The sequence below is a fragment of the Parasteatoda tepidariorum genome, chromosome 2 (assembly GCF_982258835.1).
Source record: "Parasteatoda tepidariorum strain Cologne lab strain chromosome 2, Ptep-v5.0, whole genome shotgun sequence".
Taxonomy (NCBI): Eukaryota; Metazoa; Arthropoda; class Arachnida; order Araneae; family Theridiidae; genus Parasteatoda; species Parasteatoda tepidariorum.
In genome coordinates, this window is record NC_141756.1 from 5,494,708 (window position 1) to 5,511,075 (window position 16,368).

General features: G+C 24.4%; 1 protein-coding gene across 8 annotated transcripts in view; it reads left to right on the forward strand.

Moving 5' to 3' along the window:
• LOC147814391 (uncharacterized) overlaps positions 1 to 16,368 on the forward strand; it is a 118,481-nt gene that overhangs the window by 37,383 nt on the left and 64,730 nt on the right. The window contains exon 5 of one of the 8 annotated variants that reach the window (XM_087156803.1): positions 11,218 to 13,124. The exons of 6 other annotated variants lie outside the window; for them this stretch is intronic. In XM_087156803.1, coding sequence (XP_087012929.1) covers positions 11,218 to 11,513 — 296 coding nt within the window. In that variant the 3' untranslated portion in view covers positions 11,514 to 13,124. Of the gene's footprint in view, positions 1 to 2,258; positions 7,970 to 11,217; positions 13,125 to 16,368 lie in introns of those variants that run through there. One more of the 8 variants, XM_087156810.1, reaches the window with a different exon arrangement.

The window sequence follows — 16,368 nt, forward strand, 5'->3', positions numbered from 1 at the left end:
AACTTAAATAGCTTTTATTATATAGTTTGCAACGGGAATTTTAAAGGTATTCTCAAATATTACTATATAATATCAATAGTATATTCTGAATGAACTTATGCAAGAGAGTGTGTACACGTATTTACTTTCTTCATATGGATTTGTAGTAGATAATAAATAATAGTACAATTAAAATGCTTAAACTGTATATAACCTAACAAAGTAACATTATATAATGTAAAACATAGTATAGCAAAATGTAAACATAAAAGAATTTGTAGAAGAAGATAAAAGTTATTTGTTTTATTATTTAAAAATAAATTAAAGTAAATTTTATTGATACAGTAATATTTCTTGTGGGTATCAAAGTATGTAGCAATATAATTTAAGTTAGAGATATCAGCCATAACTATTAGTACTAGTTATTCAAAGACCTGTTCTGTGTCAAGTTTAATCTTTTTTGGAACATTTCTAATGTATTTAAAATGAGTAATCTGTTACTGATTATTATTTATTCATAGCATGTTTGTTGTGCTTATGTTTGCTAATGTTTCTAACATTTTATAGATATCTTACTTAAAATTGGTTATGAAAACAAAATCAAGTTACTTTTTCTTTTATATTTTTACATTGAGACCAAGCTTTAAACATATTGAAGGTCAAGACTTACTTCACTAATGATGATATTTGTGAATGATTAATTAATTATTACTAGTACGCACAATTTTATATTTATTATCTATGTGAATTTGGAAGAATGATAACTTGTTATTAAATTTTTATTATAATCCAAGTAAAGTTAATACACCAAGGACTTAGGGTTATAAACTACACTTTTTCTAGAGCAGAAATTTATACATTTACAAGGAACAGCTGTTCCTTAATATTGCTTCCTGATACTCTAAATGTTTGCACAATGTCCACTAGATAACTGCACAATGCATAGAAGCATGTGGCTTATATTGCCTCAAGCCTTTCATCTATAGGATTTGTAAGTAATATGATTTGCATTGCTTTAAAATGGAGTCCGCTTCTTCTTATTGTGAGGTATACTTAATCTGATACCAGCATGTATTATCTTTTCTTCTGAGTGTTGTTTCAGTAATTTTATCCTGAAATTGACAAAGCTGGACCAGTAAAAAATTACCTTAAATTTTTAGGTGAGAGATGCATTTCAGTACATACTTCTTCTATATTGCTCTTCTCTTACATAACTTGAACTGTTGTGTTTTTCTTACCAATATTTTATTTTTTAGAACAACTTGAAATACTAAAGTATTACTTTTTAACAGAATTAATATTTTTACTTTTTCAGTTATTTTACTTTAATCCTTTAATTGTCAAACCTGAACTGAGCTTAAAATGTTATCTTGTTGCTTTTTCATACATAATAAACGAAAATAAAATGAAAAAAAATCCCATGTTATTTACACAGAAATTTTCTTTGCATGCAAATTTGCCAAAAGTAGTGCAACAAATAAAAAAAAATAGATGATGTAGCTTTTTTTAAAAAATTATTGCCATACTTACAAGGACAATTTTATATGTACTTCGAGTAAATTTTATGTGTTCTTTCCAAGCTTGCCTGTCCTTTAATATTTATCAAATGAAAAAAAAAATTAAAGAGTTTTGTTTTACATCCTTATTTAAATGTATTACTAAATTGCAGATTCTAACTGAAATAGTTTTTTTTAATGACTCCAATATAAGTAACTATGATCTGTTTTTAAAAGTTAGTAATGTTCCTCACGAAAATCCTTGCACAAAAATTTTTTATTTATTAAAAAAAAGGATAGGTATAACTAAATTTAGTTAACCATCTTGAACCTGCTTGTAACATGCTTTTAAAGAGCTAATCTTTTAAAAAATAAGCTTAATTTTAGAAAAAATGTTTGTTAAAGTGCTATGATAACCTGTCAAGTTTGTCAATTTTGAGCAACAAAAAGACAGGCATTCACTTTTTGTAATTCTTCATAATAGTTTTCTTAATTATGTTTTTTTATGTGTTTCATTTTATTAATGGATTAATAAAATGAAATACATAACTTACTACATAGTTACTTATAATGAAAATCCATCAAGGTCCAATAAATGACTAGCTTATGCATTGTTGACTAAGTTCGACAATCTTTGTAAATTTTGTCTGGTATCTAACTAATGGTTCTTATGGTCTAATTATAATCACTTTTCATGTTTTTAAATTGTTTCCTTTTTCTTGTTTAAATGTTACTCTCTAAAATACTAACATTTCTACTGCAGTGGTTTATTTGTTTTTACAGGTGAACAAGTTTATCGACCTGCCCTGCCAGGTTTACTCTTGCCAATGAAGTTTTCAAAAATGGCTATTTGCCCCATATGTAAAAAATCATTTTCGCATGCTAGCAATCGCAATAGACACATGGAAATCCATTATTTTAAACGGAAGAACTTTTCCTGTTACATTTGTAGTAAACGCTTCTCTTGGAAGACTCATTTAACATCTCATATGAAATCTCATTGATATTAAGATCTATAATCATTTAATCAATAGGAACTAATAATTTTAATGTGTAAAGAATAAAACTTTTCCTGTTACATTTGTAGTAAACATTTCTCTTGGAAAGCTTTTTTCATGTGTCATATGAAAGATATAATAAGATCTATAATCAGAGCCGTCCTAAGGGTGCAGCAAGCCCGGCCTTTGCTCGGATATTTTTAGTTTTCTAAGGAGTCCCTTGTTAAATGTAAAAATTTTATTACCATTAAGAAACTTGGACTTTTTTTTGGTTTTTTTAATTTGAAAACATTAACATTCAATCATTTTAAGTTTTCAAACAAGCAAACATTTTAATTTTTCAATCATGTATGTGATACCTGTCTCCTAAAGGGAATGCGGTCTCTAATTTAAAAAAAAAAAAAGCATTCTTGCAGCAGCTGGTTGATGGCCAGGGAGGTCATGGAGGTTAACGGTCCACAATTTTGTGCCAATAGCATGATTGTGGCTATGTGTCCAGCATTGCATGCACGCCACCTTTACTTCTCAGAAAAGCTAGAACCCATCGAGCTGAAACTTAGTCCGCTTAAGGCACTGAAACATGATAGCTCAGTGGTTAGGGCACTGAATATTCATAAAAATGGAACTCATAAAATTATATTCAAGCAATTTTACTTGATTATTTACATCAGGCTTCTTAGATCAATAAATCTCATCAATATGTCCCATGCTTGATACATCATTGATAAAAATTAAATATTAATTTAAAATTTGAAAAATAATGATAATAAAAAATATATTTAAAATGACAGTTTTTAGGATTAAAATTTGAGGAAAAAAATCATTTAATCAGTTTTAATAAATTAGGTGAAAAACTAATAAAATTCAACCAATTTTTTAAGGGCCCCTTAAAAAGAGAATATCTAAAGGGGCTTATAAAAATTGTTGCCTTCTACCTCACAAGATCTACTGACGGCTCTGTCTATAGCCATTTAATTAATCAGTTTAATGTCTAAAAAGATTTTGTAATGTTCATATATATATAATGTGATTTTTATGTGTGTGAAGTAAAACTGTGCTCAGTTTTCATTGAAATTTGTTTTAAAGTGCCAAAAAATCTTAGTAATCTTAGTAAAAAATCTTTGATAAAATATTTAATAGATTTGTGTAACGATTGTAATTATATGATTTAAATTTTTTTATGAAATTCATCTAGTTTCCTTAAAGTTAAAATTGTAAGTATATTTACTATTTAACTTTTTATATAATTTTTTCCATTTTAAATTAGGTCCAAAATGTGTTATCAAATCTAATATGTGATTAGAGTTTTAATGGAATGAAAAACTATGTTACATAGTGTGGATATTTTTTGGTCACCTTGTATTATTTCTAGAGTTACAATTAAAGTATATTTTTTAATTTTTGAAATTCTTAATTTTATTTTATATTGAAGAAATTTTTTTTTAATTTTTAAACTTTTTATTTGCACATTAGTTATTTATTTATTTGTTTTATTGCCTTTTGGAGCTTAAGTTTAAATTTTAGCGGTTAATTAAGAGAAAAAAACTTTTATTTACTTTTTTAATGAAGAACCTAAAAACCGAAGACTTCTTATAATCACAAGAATCTTCTGTGCCCAACGAAAGCTTCTATTTTTGCTTTTTAAATGTTTCAAGCTCTTCTTGTTAAGTGAAACAAATATTTAAATTTTTTTGGTTCTTGTAGTAAAATAATTTCAGTACATGATAAACAAAATTTCTGAATAAGAATTCCACCAGAATTGAAATTATGATTAGAAATGATACATTGAATAAATGTATGATAATTATGATGTGTTAGTTGAAATTGTTTATGAATTTCTTTTCTGTAACCTGTTTATATGTTAATCTAATTGTTTTCTTATACATTATTTTATTTAATTTTATTTAGAAAATAACTTTATATATTATTTAATCTAACAGAATAATCACTTCATGCTCAAAATCTAAAAAAATATTGTAATTTTGTAAACATTTCGCCTTGGAGAATTTAGTTTAAAATGCTTTATTTTGTTAAGAAAATTTAGTATTTACCTCTACATCAAAGAAAACATCATCGCCTTCTGCAAATTTTGACGAAAATCGCCAAGATACCAGACGGAGCAAATGAACAGCTCTAAATATATTTGATATTGTTCAATTACATTTTATAAGTCTTAAATATTGTTGAATTTAATTACATAAATGAAAATTTATTAATTTATTCTTTTTTATTTCTCTAGTCATGAAAATTTACTCCATATTTATATTTTAATCAAATTATATAGTAATTAATAATTGGAAATGATTAAAATGCCAATAAATACTATATAGTATGAGGCAGGGCTCCAAATTATATTGCCTGACTTTGCTCGGGCATGTAAAAATTATGATTGGGTCTGTATTTGTTTACTCTTAAATGCTCAGCCATCAGAAATATTGATTAAGTATCCCTCAAATTTTGACAAAAATCACCGAAATATTTGACAGAGTTAATGAGCAGTTCCAATGTGGTTTACACAAAAAGAAAAGAAAATTGATTATATTCGATAAGGCCTAAATATTAGTGAATTTAATTATATAAATGAAAATTTATTAAATAAAGTTAGCTAATTTTTTTTATTCCTCTAATCATGCTTATTTATATTTTAAAAAAAAGTTTACTCGAATAACAAAAATAATAAGAAATTAAACGCTTATAATATTGCTTTGAAGTCATATTTTTATTGGAATGCACTAACCAATATTACGCAATAATTTTGATATTACTTCTTTGCTAACAATGTTCTACATTTACTCCATTAATGTTAATTCATGCTAAATAATTCCTTGTTAACAATACCTAATACTTTGTTGACAATTCTTAATTTTGGTTTATGGTTAAAGTGGAAGTGTTGATGTAGATATAATGTTGGTGATATTACAGTCAATTCGCTATAACTCGAAGTACGATAACTCGAATATTACTATAACTCGATTTTTTTAAGGGGTCCGGACCCTTTTATCTTCAATTTCATGTTAATTATTCTCGATTACTCGAATTTTACTCCCTTTAACTCGATTTTTTGTGTGGATCTTTTAATGTTTTCAATATTGATGAAATAGGTTATTTTTTAAATGTCTTCCAAATAAGACTATGATGTTTAAAGATGAAAACTGCTCAGGGGATAAAATGAGCAAGGAACGTTTGACTGTCCTAGTTGAAGGAAATGCGTCTGGGACATAGAAATTGCCCTTACTTGTTATCGGAAAATACCGAAATCTCCGATGTTTCAAGAATGTAAAAACTTATCCTTTGGATTACAAGTCTAACAAAAGGTTTTGGATGACATCAGTTTTATTTGAAGACTATGTAAGAAAACTGGATCGGAAATTCTTCGCTAAAAAAAGAAAAGTGATACTCTTTATGGATAAATGCACAGCGCATAGTGATCCACCTAATTTGAAATCAGTAAACTTGCAGTTTCTCCCGCCAAACACAACAACAAAGTTGCAGCCGATGGACCAGGATACCATAAAGTGCTTCAAACAGTCTTATCGTAAATGGCTTGTCAAAAAAAATGATCTTAAATATTGTAAGCATTTAGAAGATTTGTAATTAATAAGCATTAATTAAATAATCCGACAATATTTTGAAAGACCAAAACCGAAACTAACGGTAAGTCGAACTTCCGATATGTCGAAGTTTTTCGTCAGTCCTATCAGATTCGAGTTATCGCGAACTCACTGTATATTTTTTTGACAGATTAATAATAGGTACTTCATAAGTTTTCCATATACAATTAAAAAAAGGTGTAGAGATGTGTAAAATTTTTATCCAAGCATGCATTTTGTAGGCTGAGGTTTCTTTTAGAGCCTTGGTATAGGAGGAAAGGAGTATTATGATTAAATTAGTTTTTGTTGTTTGTTAACACAAATAAAAAAAAAATTCTAAGTCAAGTTTATACTTTTTGTGATATTGCCATTATAGATGTTATGGAATTCGTAAATATTTTTAATCATTTATAATTTTGAATGTTTTGTTTACATTTCAGGATTTTTTTTTTTTTAAAAATAGCAAAAAATGCTAATTTCTTTTAAAACTACAAATTAATTGAGATAAGTGTAAATACAATTATTATTCAAGTGTGAAAATAAGATTTATTAATTTGTTATGCTTTAAAAATGAATGATAATTGTGTCATTCCTTTTACAAGATCAATTAGATTAGATTTTATTTATTTTTTCAACTACATTTAAATAAATTTATTTCTTAATTATTTTTAAAATATAATTTTATTTTTATTTGTAATTGTAGTTTTCTTTACACTTTGTTTACCTTTAAAAATTTAAGTTATACAGCTCTTTTTTTGTGTGTAAAAATGCATGGACATTTGCTTACTATTTATTGCTAATTTAATTACAAATACATTGATATATAGCCCTGTGCACAATTTTAAGTTCTAGATTTTTTAATTCGTATTCTTATTCTAATTCTTTCAAGAGAATGTGAGAAAGGACCAAAGGCTAATAGAGTTATTTTACTATTTTAAAAATTTGAAATTATTTGTTGCATGAATATATATATATATATTTTTTATGTCTAAATTTTTTGTTCGTTAATTTAATTCTTCATTCTAAAGAGAAAGTGACGTCTTGTTACAGATCAAGAAACATTGTTTTAAGTAATTTGGTGTTATTTTAACCTGTCGAAATAACTATTTATTACCTAATAATATCTCAGGAATCAATTAAAATGTTACAATCTTTATTAAATTATTCTATTATTTATGTAGTTTCACATGAGAATTACAAATATAAATTTTATTTTCATTGATGTAAATAAATATTTTTATTTTCTAATGATGAGTGGGAATATATATTATTATTATGTTTTTTGTTCATGTTTACATTGTTACATCATGTTCATGTCTTTCATTTTGTTCATGTTTATAGTGAATAGTTAACATTCATTGCCTTTTTAAAATTTTAATATTATCAATGTATCAAAAATTTAAAGTTTATTTTCATATCAGAAAGTCATTTTTAGTGCTTTGTTTAGTGAGGTAGCATTATTCCTTTCTTATATTTATCAGATCATTGATAATTTTGTTTACATTTTAAGAAATAGGTTTTTTAATTACTAACTAAGAATCTTATTAACATAATTTCAATTAATGTGGGTAATTTATTTTTTATTGCAATATCTGCTTTAGGTTTGAAAGGTCAAAGAGTTCAGTATTATCTATAAATTTAAAGAAACACTGTAATTTCAGCACATTATGTAATTTAGTTTAGAATATTTTTATGCAACTTTTCTTTCATTGAAACAGTTTCCACCCTTTAATTAAAAGCACTGTATTAAATGGTTAATAAAAATTATATTATTAAAAGCATAACATTATATTAAAATTTAATATACTTCACAGAAATCTAATTCCCATAAAATTTTTGTGACCTTTTTAGATATAAAATTTTAATTAAGCATATTTTCTTTAAGAAAGACGATTGCAAGTGAAAAGGAAAGTTTTTTTTAAAAATAGTTAATTGTTTTTATTTATTGTTTATTTTTGCCTTATAATATGTCGATTGAAAGCTTCATTAAAAAGTAAGCTTTCACGTGATATAAGAACAAGAATTTTGAAATTATTAGTATTTTATCTTCAAGACGAAGGGATGAGTAAATTTTAGTAATATATTTTTTTTTAATGCTGGATACTAATTCGTTATTTATTTTTTAAAATTTTAATTTTTTTAATTATTTTGTTTTTGATATTAAGTTTTTGATCTATTTATCCCATACTATATTTTTTTAAACTTTTTGTTATTAACTTTTTATTTATGACTATATCATAATAATTAATTAATAATAATAATAGTAAGGGAAAGTAAATATTGTAATTTGTTTTCACCCAGCAAATTTTTGTTCAAAACTTGGTACGTATCAAATTACAAGTAGTTATTGTGATGATTTACGTATGCTTAGTTTTACCAGCTTTAAAAATTAGAAATCATAATAAATTTTTTTCTAGAAAAATGTAATCAATTGTCTCACTAAAAATTTCACACTTAAATTAAATATTACTATTTTCTTAAATTATAGGACTACAAATCGTGAAGTTGTGTTTATGATTTTTCTAAATAACTTAAAATTTGTAAATAAATTAAAAACTGTTAGAGCACTTATTAATTACTATTCTGTATTTTAATTTGTGTAACTGTAATTAAAAAAATTGAATTAAAAGTATTCTGGAAGGTTAGAGAATTTTCCATTTATACTTCTGTCACACAAATTGATTAAAAATACTAGAAGATGGAAAAACTGCAACTATGTATTCTACTGATACTTAATGTGAGTTTCTTCTACTGTTTTTATAAATATATACATAATGTTATTTTATAATTGAAGTTTATTATAATTAACCTTTTTACCTGTAAATTTTTGAATCAAAACTTGAATGGCAAAATACCTTTTAAATAGTGGATATTATTTTAATATAACTTGTTGATTTATTTATTTTGAATTTAGATGCTTAAAAATTATCCTTTTTCTTTGTTATTTTTTACATATTTTTTAAGACCTTAGTCCTTATTTTAATCACATATTTCTTTAGTGATAAAATGAAATTAAAAAATGCCTGAGATGTAGCTATTTTATTACATCTTATTCATAAGTTTACTATTGATATGAAAATTTATAAAATAAATAACTAACAAAAATATTGATTAAAATTTTTTCTCACTACTTTGTGTTTTTGTTATGTTTGCTCATTGTTTAAAAAATACATATCCCTTTATTTAAGTAAATTATGCTCTAATCATAGTTTTTTCTTGTAATTATATGAATTTTTATGATATTTAATGCAATCTTCTGTAATAAAAGTTTTTTATTAGCTTAATTTCTTCCGCCTTAAATATTTTATCTATTTAGTTATATTAAACTTTTGAATATTATTGATAAAGTATTCTGTTTACTAGTGTGTTTCTCTACCTCTTTGATTTCACACACTCTTGATGCACATTTTATTAAAACATCTCATTAAATTAAGACTTCCAGATGATTTTATAGAATGTATTAGATTGAGTGTTTATTTAATTTCTTAAGCTTCATTTATTCAAATCAAATAAACTTTATTTTGGGTGGGGAAAAAAAAAACATTACGGAAAGTTTGCACAAATAGTGTATGAATATATTTTGCTACTTAAACTACTCTTATTCAAGAAAGTGAATAAAATTTTTAAAATTTATTTTGTTATGAATAAGTAGAAAATAAGTTTATGCTTTATATTTTTATACACCATAAAGAACAGGAAAATTAATGATGTTTAATGCGTTTTATAATTTTTTAATTTTAAAAATGATTTTCTTACTTCAGGTGTTGACTGTTAAAAAAGAAAATGGGACCTAATTGTGAATAAACTGTTAAAAGAAGTGGGGGATGAATAAATAAAGTTTATTTGGTTAAATTTCATTCTTCAAGTTTAAAACTGAATACATATGTATTTTGCTTAATTTTATTCATCAGCTTAAATGCAAGCATTAATTAATGAAATTAAAAGAACAACTTTCTCTTATAAATATTGTTTTAAAAAGTTTGTTTTTCAGGAAGTTTTAGTACATATTGTGCTATAGAAAAAAAAATACTAAATTTTTTTATTTTATTAATAACTATAGTATTTTTTATTTTATTTCTGATCTATTAACCTGTTATATAATGCTCTATAATGTTTAATGTTACCATCCCTATTTTTGAAAAAAGGAAAATTATAAACATTATAAATTCAAATTATTTTACAAATAAGGAAAAAGGCTGAGAAACACTTCTGAATGTATAATTTAATTTACGTTAGTTAGTTTTTATTTTTATTGATATAATTAAGACAAAAAAAAAAGCATATACTCATCATAGTATTTTTACAGGAATGTTATTTCTAACACATGATATTTTAGGGGAAGAATTTTTGCTAAGGTGGCATAAAGGTTAATGTATGTTATAAATCCTTTTAAAAGCTTTTTTTTAACAAAGATATGTTTTGCATGTGAAAGGACTTACAAAATTTTTCTGAGCTAATAGCAATATTTCAGGACACTTAAATTATGATGTTCCAAATGTTAGGTGCTTTATAAAATATAAATTTTTTTAAAAATAAATTAAAATTGGATTTTTATTTTATTTTCTAAACGAGCTTCACATTGCAATGCCAAAATGACTACAGGGTTTTCACAAACAGTTGCCTTTTGATGATAGGATAATTAAGCCTTTTAAAAATGTTTCACTATTCAGGAATTTACAAACTTTTGCCTGACAAAATGTAGATTCAGGCAATTGTCTAATTTGTTAAATGTGTTGTGAACGCTTTATCAATTAAACTTAAATTGCTAAAAACTATTCTCCATTTCATTCATTTGGCAAACCATTTGTTTGGCAAATTGAGAATTTCCTTCTCATATGCGTTGATGTAAAAATGTTGAGTATATGCCTTTTTGTTTATTTTCAATGTTTTTTCTGTAAATGTACCTCTATTCTTCACATTAAGAGGACGCTATACCATGGTAGAAACTACACTATATCATGACTTCATCACTCCATAATCATAAGTATTTCTGCCGTAATTTATTTTTATTTTGGAAAAAATAGTTTAGTATTTAAAACTTAATGAATTAGGTGAAAGAAAGAGAATTTGTCTTGAAGGGTTTCTCTTGTAGTATAGCATCCTCTTAAATGAGTATTAGTGTTTTATAATTATAACTGTAGTTTTATTCATTAGTGACCAAGTTGCTGCTTTCTACTTCTTGGAAAGAAAGATTTTTGCTTAAACGACATTCTCCCTCATCGAGCAATCTCATCAGTGAGACTCTAGATTTGAGTCCGAAATCATCAATTTCTCGTCCCTGTTGCCCAATCTGCAATAAACATTTCTACAACTCAGGTACTCTTAACAGGCATATTGAAATACACTTCTTGGAAAGAAAAAATTACAGGTGCCACTTATGCAATAAAAGGTTTTCTTGGCAAAACGCACTTAATGCTCATATGAGACGCGAACACGACATAGATGTGTGATGAATTGTGCATTTCATACTTATCGTACATTTTTTCGCCTGAAATTATTTGAAAATATTGTTCAGAAAAATATTTTAATATGAAATGTGGATACAATATAGATGTATGAAGAGTTAGGCATTTCATATTTATTGTTATTTTCTTCTTTTAAAATTCTTGAACGTATCATTGGTTCCTTCGGAGAAAAGTTCTATTATAAGATATAGAGGTATGATGAATTATACATTTCCTATTTATTGCCACTTAAATTTATTTTTCATCCTCTAAAAATCTTAGAAAGCTATTATTATTTTTTTTGCACATTGAGTCTTTCGATGGGAAATTTCTAACTGCTTTGAAAAAAAAAAGAAATCAAAAATAAAATATCTTCAAGTTCTATTTCATGTGTTCAGCTAGAAAAATAATTTTCGTTAGTTGCTAATTAATTGCATTTAAAAAAATTATCAATATAAATCAAAAATAGATGTAAAATGAGAGTGGGAATGTGTTTAAAGTTCAACTGATTTAAATATTTTAAATCATTTGAAACAATGATGCTGCATTTACATTACATATCATTTTGAATTATATTACGAACAGTTTGTCCTTCTGAAATTGGACATATATTAGATTTTAGAATACAAAAGTGATCTTATAAGAAAATAATGGTTTTTGAGATTTTTCATGGTGTTATATAAATATATCATGAATTGCTTTAACTGTTACATACTATTTATCTGTTACTATGTAATGAAATGCACTCGAAAACTATTGAAATTATTCGCATTTTATTGTATCACATAAATTACTATTGATTGATATACTCTTTCAATTTGTAAAGAAATTTCTGCATATTATTTAAAAGAATTGTATCTTCAGTGATAAATAATATGTACCCATATTGCTGTTTGAAAATGATTTTAGTTCAGTTGTTTTTGTATAAAGTATTTAAATATGTTGATTTTTTTAAATAGGTTTTGGAAAAAGATAGAAAAATGTTTTCTTAATTTTTATTAAAAAAAGTGTTTTGTTAAACATTTTGCTATAATATGTCTTTGTAACATTCTATAAAAACGATTAAGATCCATTTTTATTGTTTTATGCAATTTATTTTTATGTCAGAATTAGAAATACATTTTAAATTTCTTATTATTGTTTGATGGGTTATGTAAGTGCAATTTTGTTGTTAAGATTTTCAATATATTGAAAAATTTATTGTAATTCAATTATAACTATTAAAATCTATAAAAATACTTTATTATTTTGAGATAAGTTTTTTCCCTGTCTATTTTAAGACATTTATTACAGTTGTGCTGTCTTAGATAATATTGAACTTCAAAGCACATTATTTCACTAGTGCCTTTCTATATTATTCTTAATTTCGTAATTTTTTTTACAATGTAATTAATTTTGTTAAAATAGATGTGGTTTCTGTTTTTGCCATTTATGAACTTTCACAAGTGAAATTTTAGATTTACACTTATTCAAGCAATATTTACTTATGTGGTTTTATTTTCAATGGTGTAATTGTCCAGTTATATGCATAACATTATAAATCTACCTCAAATTTTAAATACTATTTTTTTTCATTGTATATTAAAATGCTGATTGCTAATAAATATTTCAACTCAACTTTGGATTATTTAATTCTTGCTATTCTGGGTCACATGAATTTTTATATCATGGAAATTATAAGTAAATAGGAAAAATTTCACCTACAATTTTTATTGTATATTCTAAATTACCTTTTCAGTTTGTTGGTTATAAATATATTGCAATTATAAAATGTTTGATTCTTGCGTAAACACATATCACGCATGAATATATTTAATTAAAATATGTGTGTTTGTTGCCACTAAAAGGCTGGTGTCCAAATGTTTTGTATGAAACATTGACATTTTTAGCATCAAGGTATTAATTAATAAACAATTTGTTTTGCTTTCCTGCAGTTTTGATATTAATTAAATGCATTTCGATCCTCAAATAAATTACAAACTTTTACCTAAATGAATTTATTTTTAAATGAATTTAAACATTTTAAGTATTTTGATAAGTAAATTTTAATAAGTAAATTAATTTAGTTTAGTAAATGCTTTCATTTTGATTAAATATTTTAAAAATATGTTAAGCTATTTAAAGTTGATTCAAAATAAATTTTTATTTTACCTTTGTTTCATTGAATCTACCATGCATGAAATTTTGATTATTCATTATAATTTTTATTGCATACAATTTTAATTGTTATTAATTTGTTTCTTTTTTTAGATCTTTAAAAAAATTAACTTCATTTTTGTGAATATTTTGAGAAGTCAATGGCTGAAAGTTTTTTGTGAAGTAATTTTTCGAAACCCAGTTTAGTTAAATATGTATACACATTTAACTTTTTTAGCAAAATCTTTAATTTTTCTACATAATTTTAAAAGCATAAGTAGATTTTGTATAATGTAAATTATGACTAATTTGGTTAAAATATATTGTATATGTTCAGCTCTTTAAGGTGACTTTAAATTGGTTAAAATTTGTTGTATACGTTCAACCTTCTGATTGTTAGTTTTGAATTAAGTTCGCAACGGAAAACCACACATAGAGAGCTAATCTTTTCAATGTTTTTCAATATTCAATCGTAAACATTAATGCATAGAAATTTTTGTACTATGTTTTCCTAATTAAGGCAGCATTTAAAGAATGAAAAAAATTATTGGAAGGTCTATAAAATATTTCGACACATTGACTGCCTTACCTACTGATTTTTCAATCAATATTTTGCCATCATTCTATTCATTCACGTGCAGATATTTAATGTACAATCCTTTGAACAATGTACTCTAAGTTTAAAGGGCAGTCACTGTGTTAATGTAATTGAAATTTCAAGCCCAACTTAGACTTACTGATCAGGTAAGGTTCATTTTTTATCAGATTTTATGTTTATATATGTTGTATTATGTATGATTGCCGAAAGAGTCATTGATTTTTATTATTACCTTCTTTGACATTAAATAAGTGAATGAATTGTTTTTAGGTTAAGGGTGTCATTTAAATATATTTGGGAGTCAAAGTTTTAACTCTCCAAGTGTAGTTCTGACTTTTCTTTCTGAACTTCGAACCATTAAAAAGTTGTATCGTATAATTTTGCTGTTATACTTGGTGAGTTAATTTTGGGAAAAATTTTAATTTGCGGGAAAAAGTTTAAAAGTGTCACTAAATAATTTTCTTCCTTTCATTTTTGTTTGTCAAACTGAAGTTTACTTTTATAATTTTGATATTCTGATTGAAGTTTAAATCATGATAAATAAAATATTGATTTCAACAACTTATAAATGGCAACCTTCTTTGTTTATTTTGTTTGTTTTTTATTTTTTTTTTTTATTTCCTTAGATTGTATGATTAAATATTTGATTGATATAATTGCACAAATTATGCTTCATAGATTTAGTATAACTAAAAATTTAAGAGCTAAATATTATTTAGTTGAAGAAGTTTTAAAATAAACTCTTATTTGATATTAATCATATTAAAGGAATTGCATATGTTTATGTTATTTTCATTTAGTATTGTTTTTTATGTATTTTTAGCTTAAAAAAGTTAGTCATTATGTAGCATTTCTATTGCTTTTTCTTAGGTTCTTAAATTAGTTATTTATTTTTAAGCTAAATCCTTGATTTTTATTTTACTGTAGCTTCCTATTCTATGTTTAAGTTATATACAATATTAAGTTCTATTAATGTAAGCAATACTGTTACTCATTTAATAATGTGTGTTGTTATGATTATCATTAAAATAAGTTGGATTGTTTGTATGTAATTTTAAGGTTTGAACTTATAAAATAATCTCATTTTGAAAATAAATTATTAAATTATTATTATTTTTATTACTATTCTATTTTTGAATTTTTTTATTTTGTCACTGAAATTTAATTGTTTTATTAGCTTTAAGAGTTGGGCAATTATTGGAAAATACACCTTATAATCACATTAGATCATATAGCTTTATATCGTTTTAGATTTTAAACATGCAAACTTTTTTACTTGAGTATCATAAGAGATTAGGTAAACTATACTTCATTCTAAAGCATTTTATGGGTGGTATTAGCCCGTTAAAGGTTAATAAAAATTAATGAACAGGAGTTACGTAACATGGAATTTTGAAAAAACCTGATTAGAGTCGATTAGTATGCTGGGACTTTTTTTATTAATCAAAATAATTTATGTTTTTGCTAATTAGATAATTATTTTTACAAGTATCCTACACGAAATTTATTACAAATGTAAAAGAAAAAAGATCTAGTATGTTTTTTATATAATTCCCTTATGATTTACTTTTGTACACGTAAGCAATTAATTAAATCTCTATAATTAATTAAAACATTTTCTTCTTGTTATAATTTATAATTGTTTACTTGAAATCATCAGAATATTTTTACTCGTTTTTTTTTTTTTTTTACTATGCTTGAAGGACTGGGGTGAAGTTTTTCTTTAGATTCTTAAGGAGAAAAAAATCTCCTTCATTATTTTGTTTCAGATTTTCAATAAGTATTGAAATTTATATTTTATAAGATGATAGAGCAGTGTCATCTACATCAATTAAAATTTTGATCTGTAACTAAACCTAATCTATGAATTTTTTTATATTTTTAATACTGCATTTTAGTTTATAAAATGTAATTTAATGAAAATATATTTTGGTATACTAATAGATTTTCCCCATATTTCTTGCAGGGAATTTTTTAGAATACTTAGTTTTTTCAAGACAACCTAGATTTTTCAATATTTTAATTTCTTTAAAAATTAATTGATATTTCTAAATATATTGTAACACTGAAATGAATCTGATGACTTAATTTGTTACTTTGATGTCTTTGCCATGAATTAAGTTTATT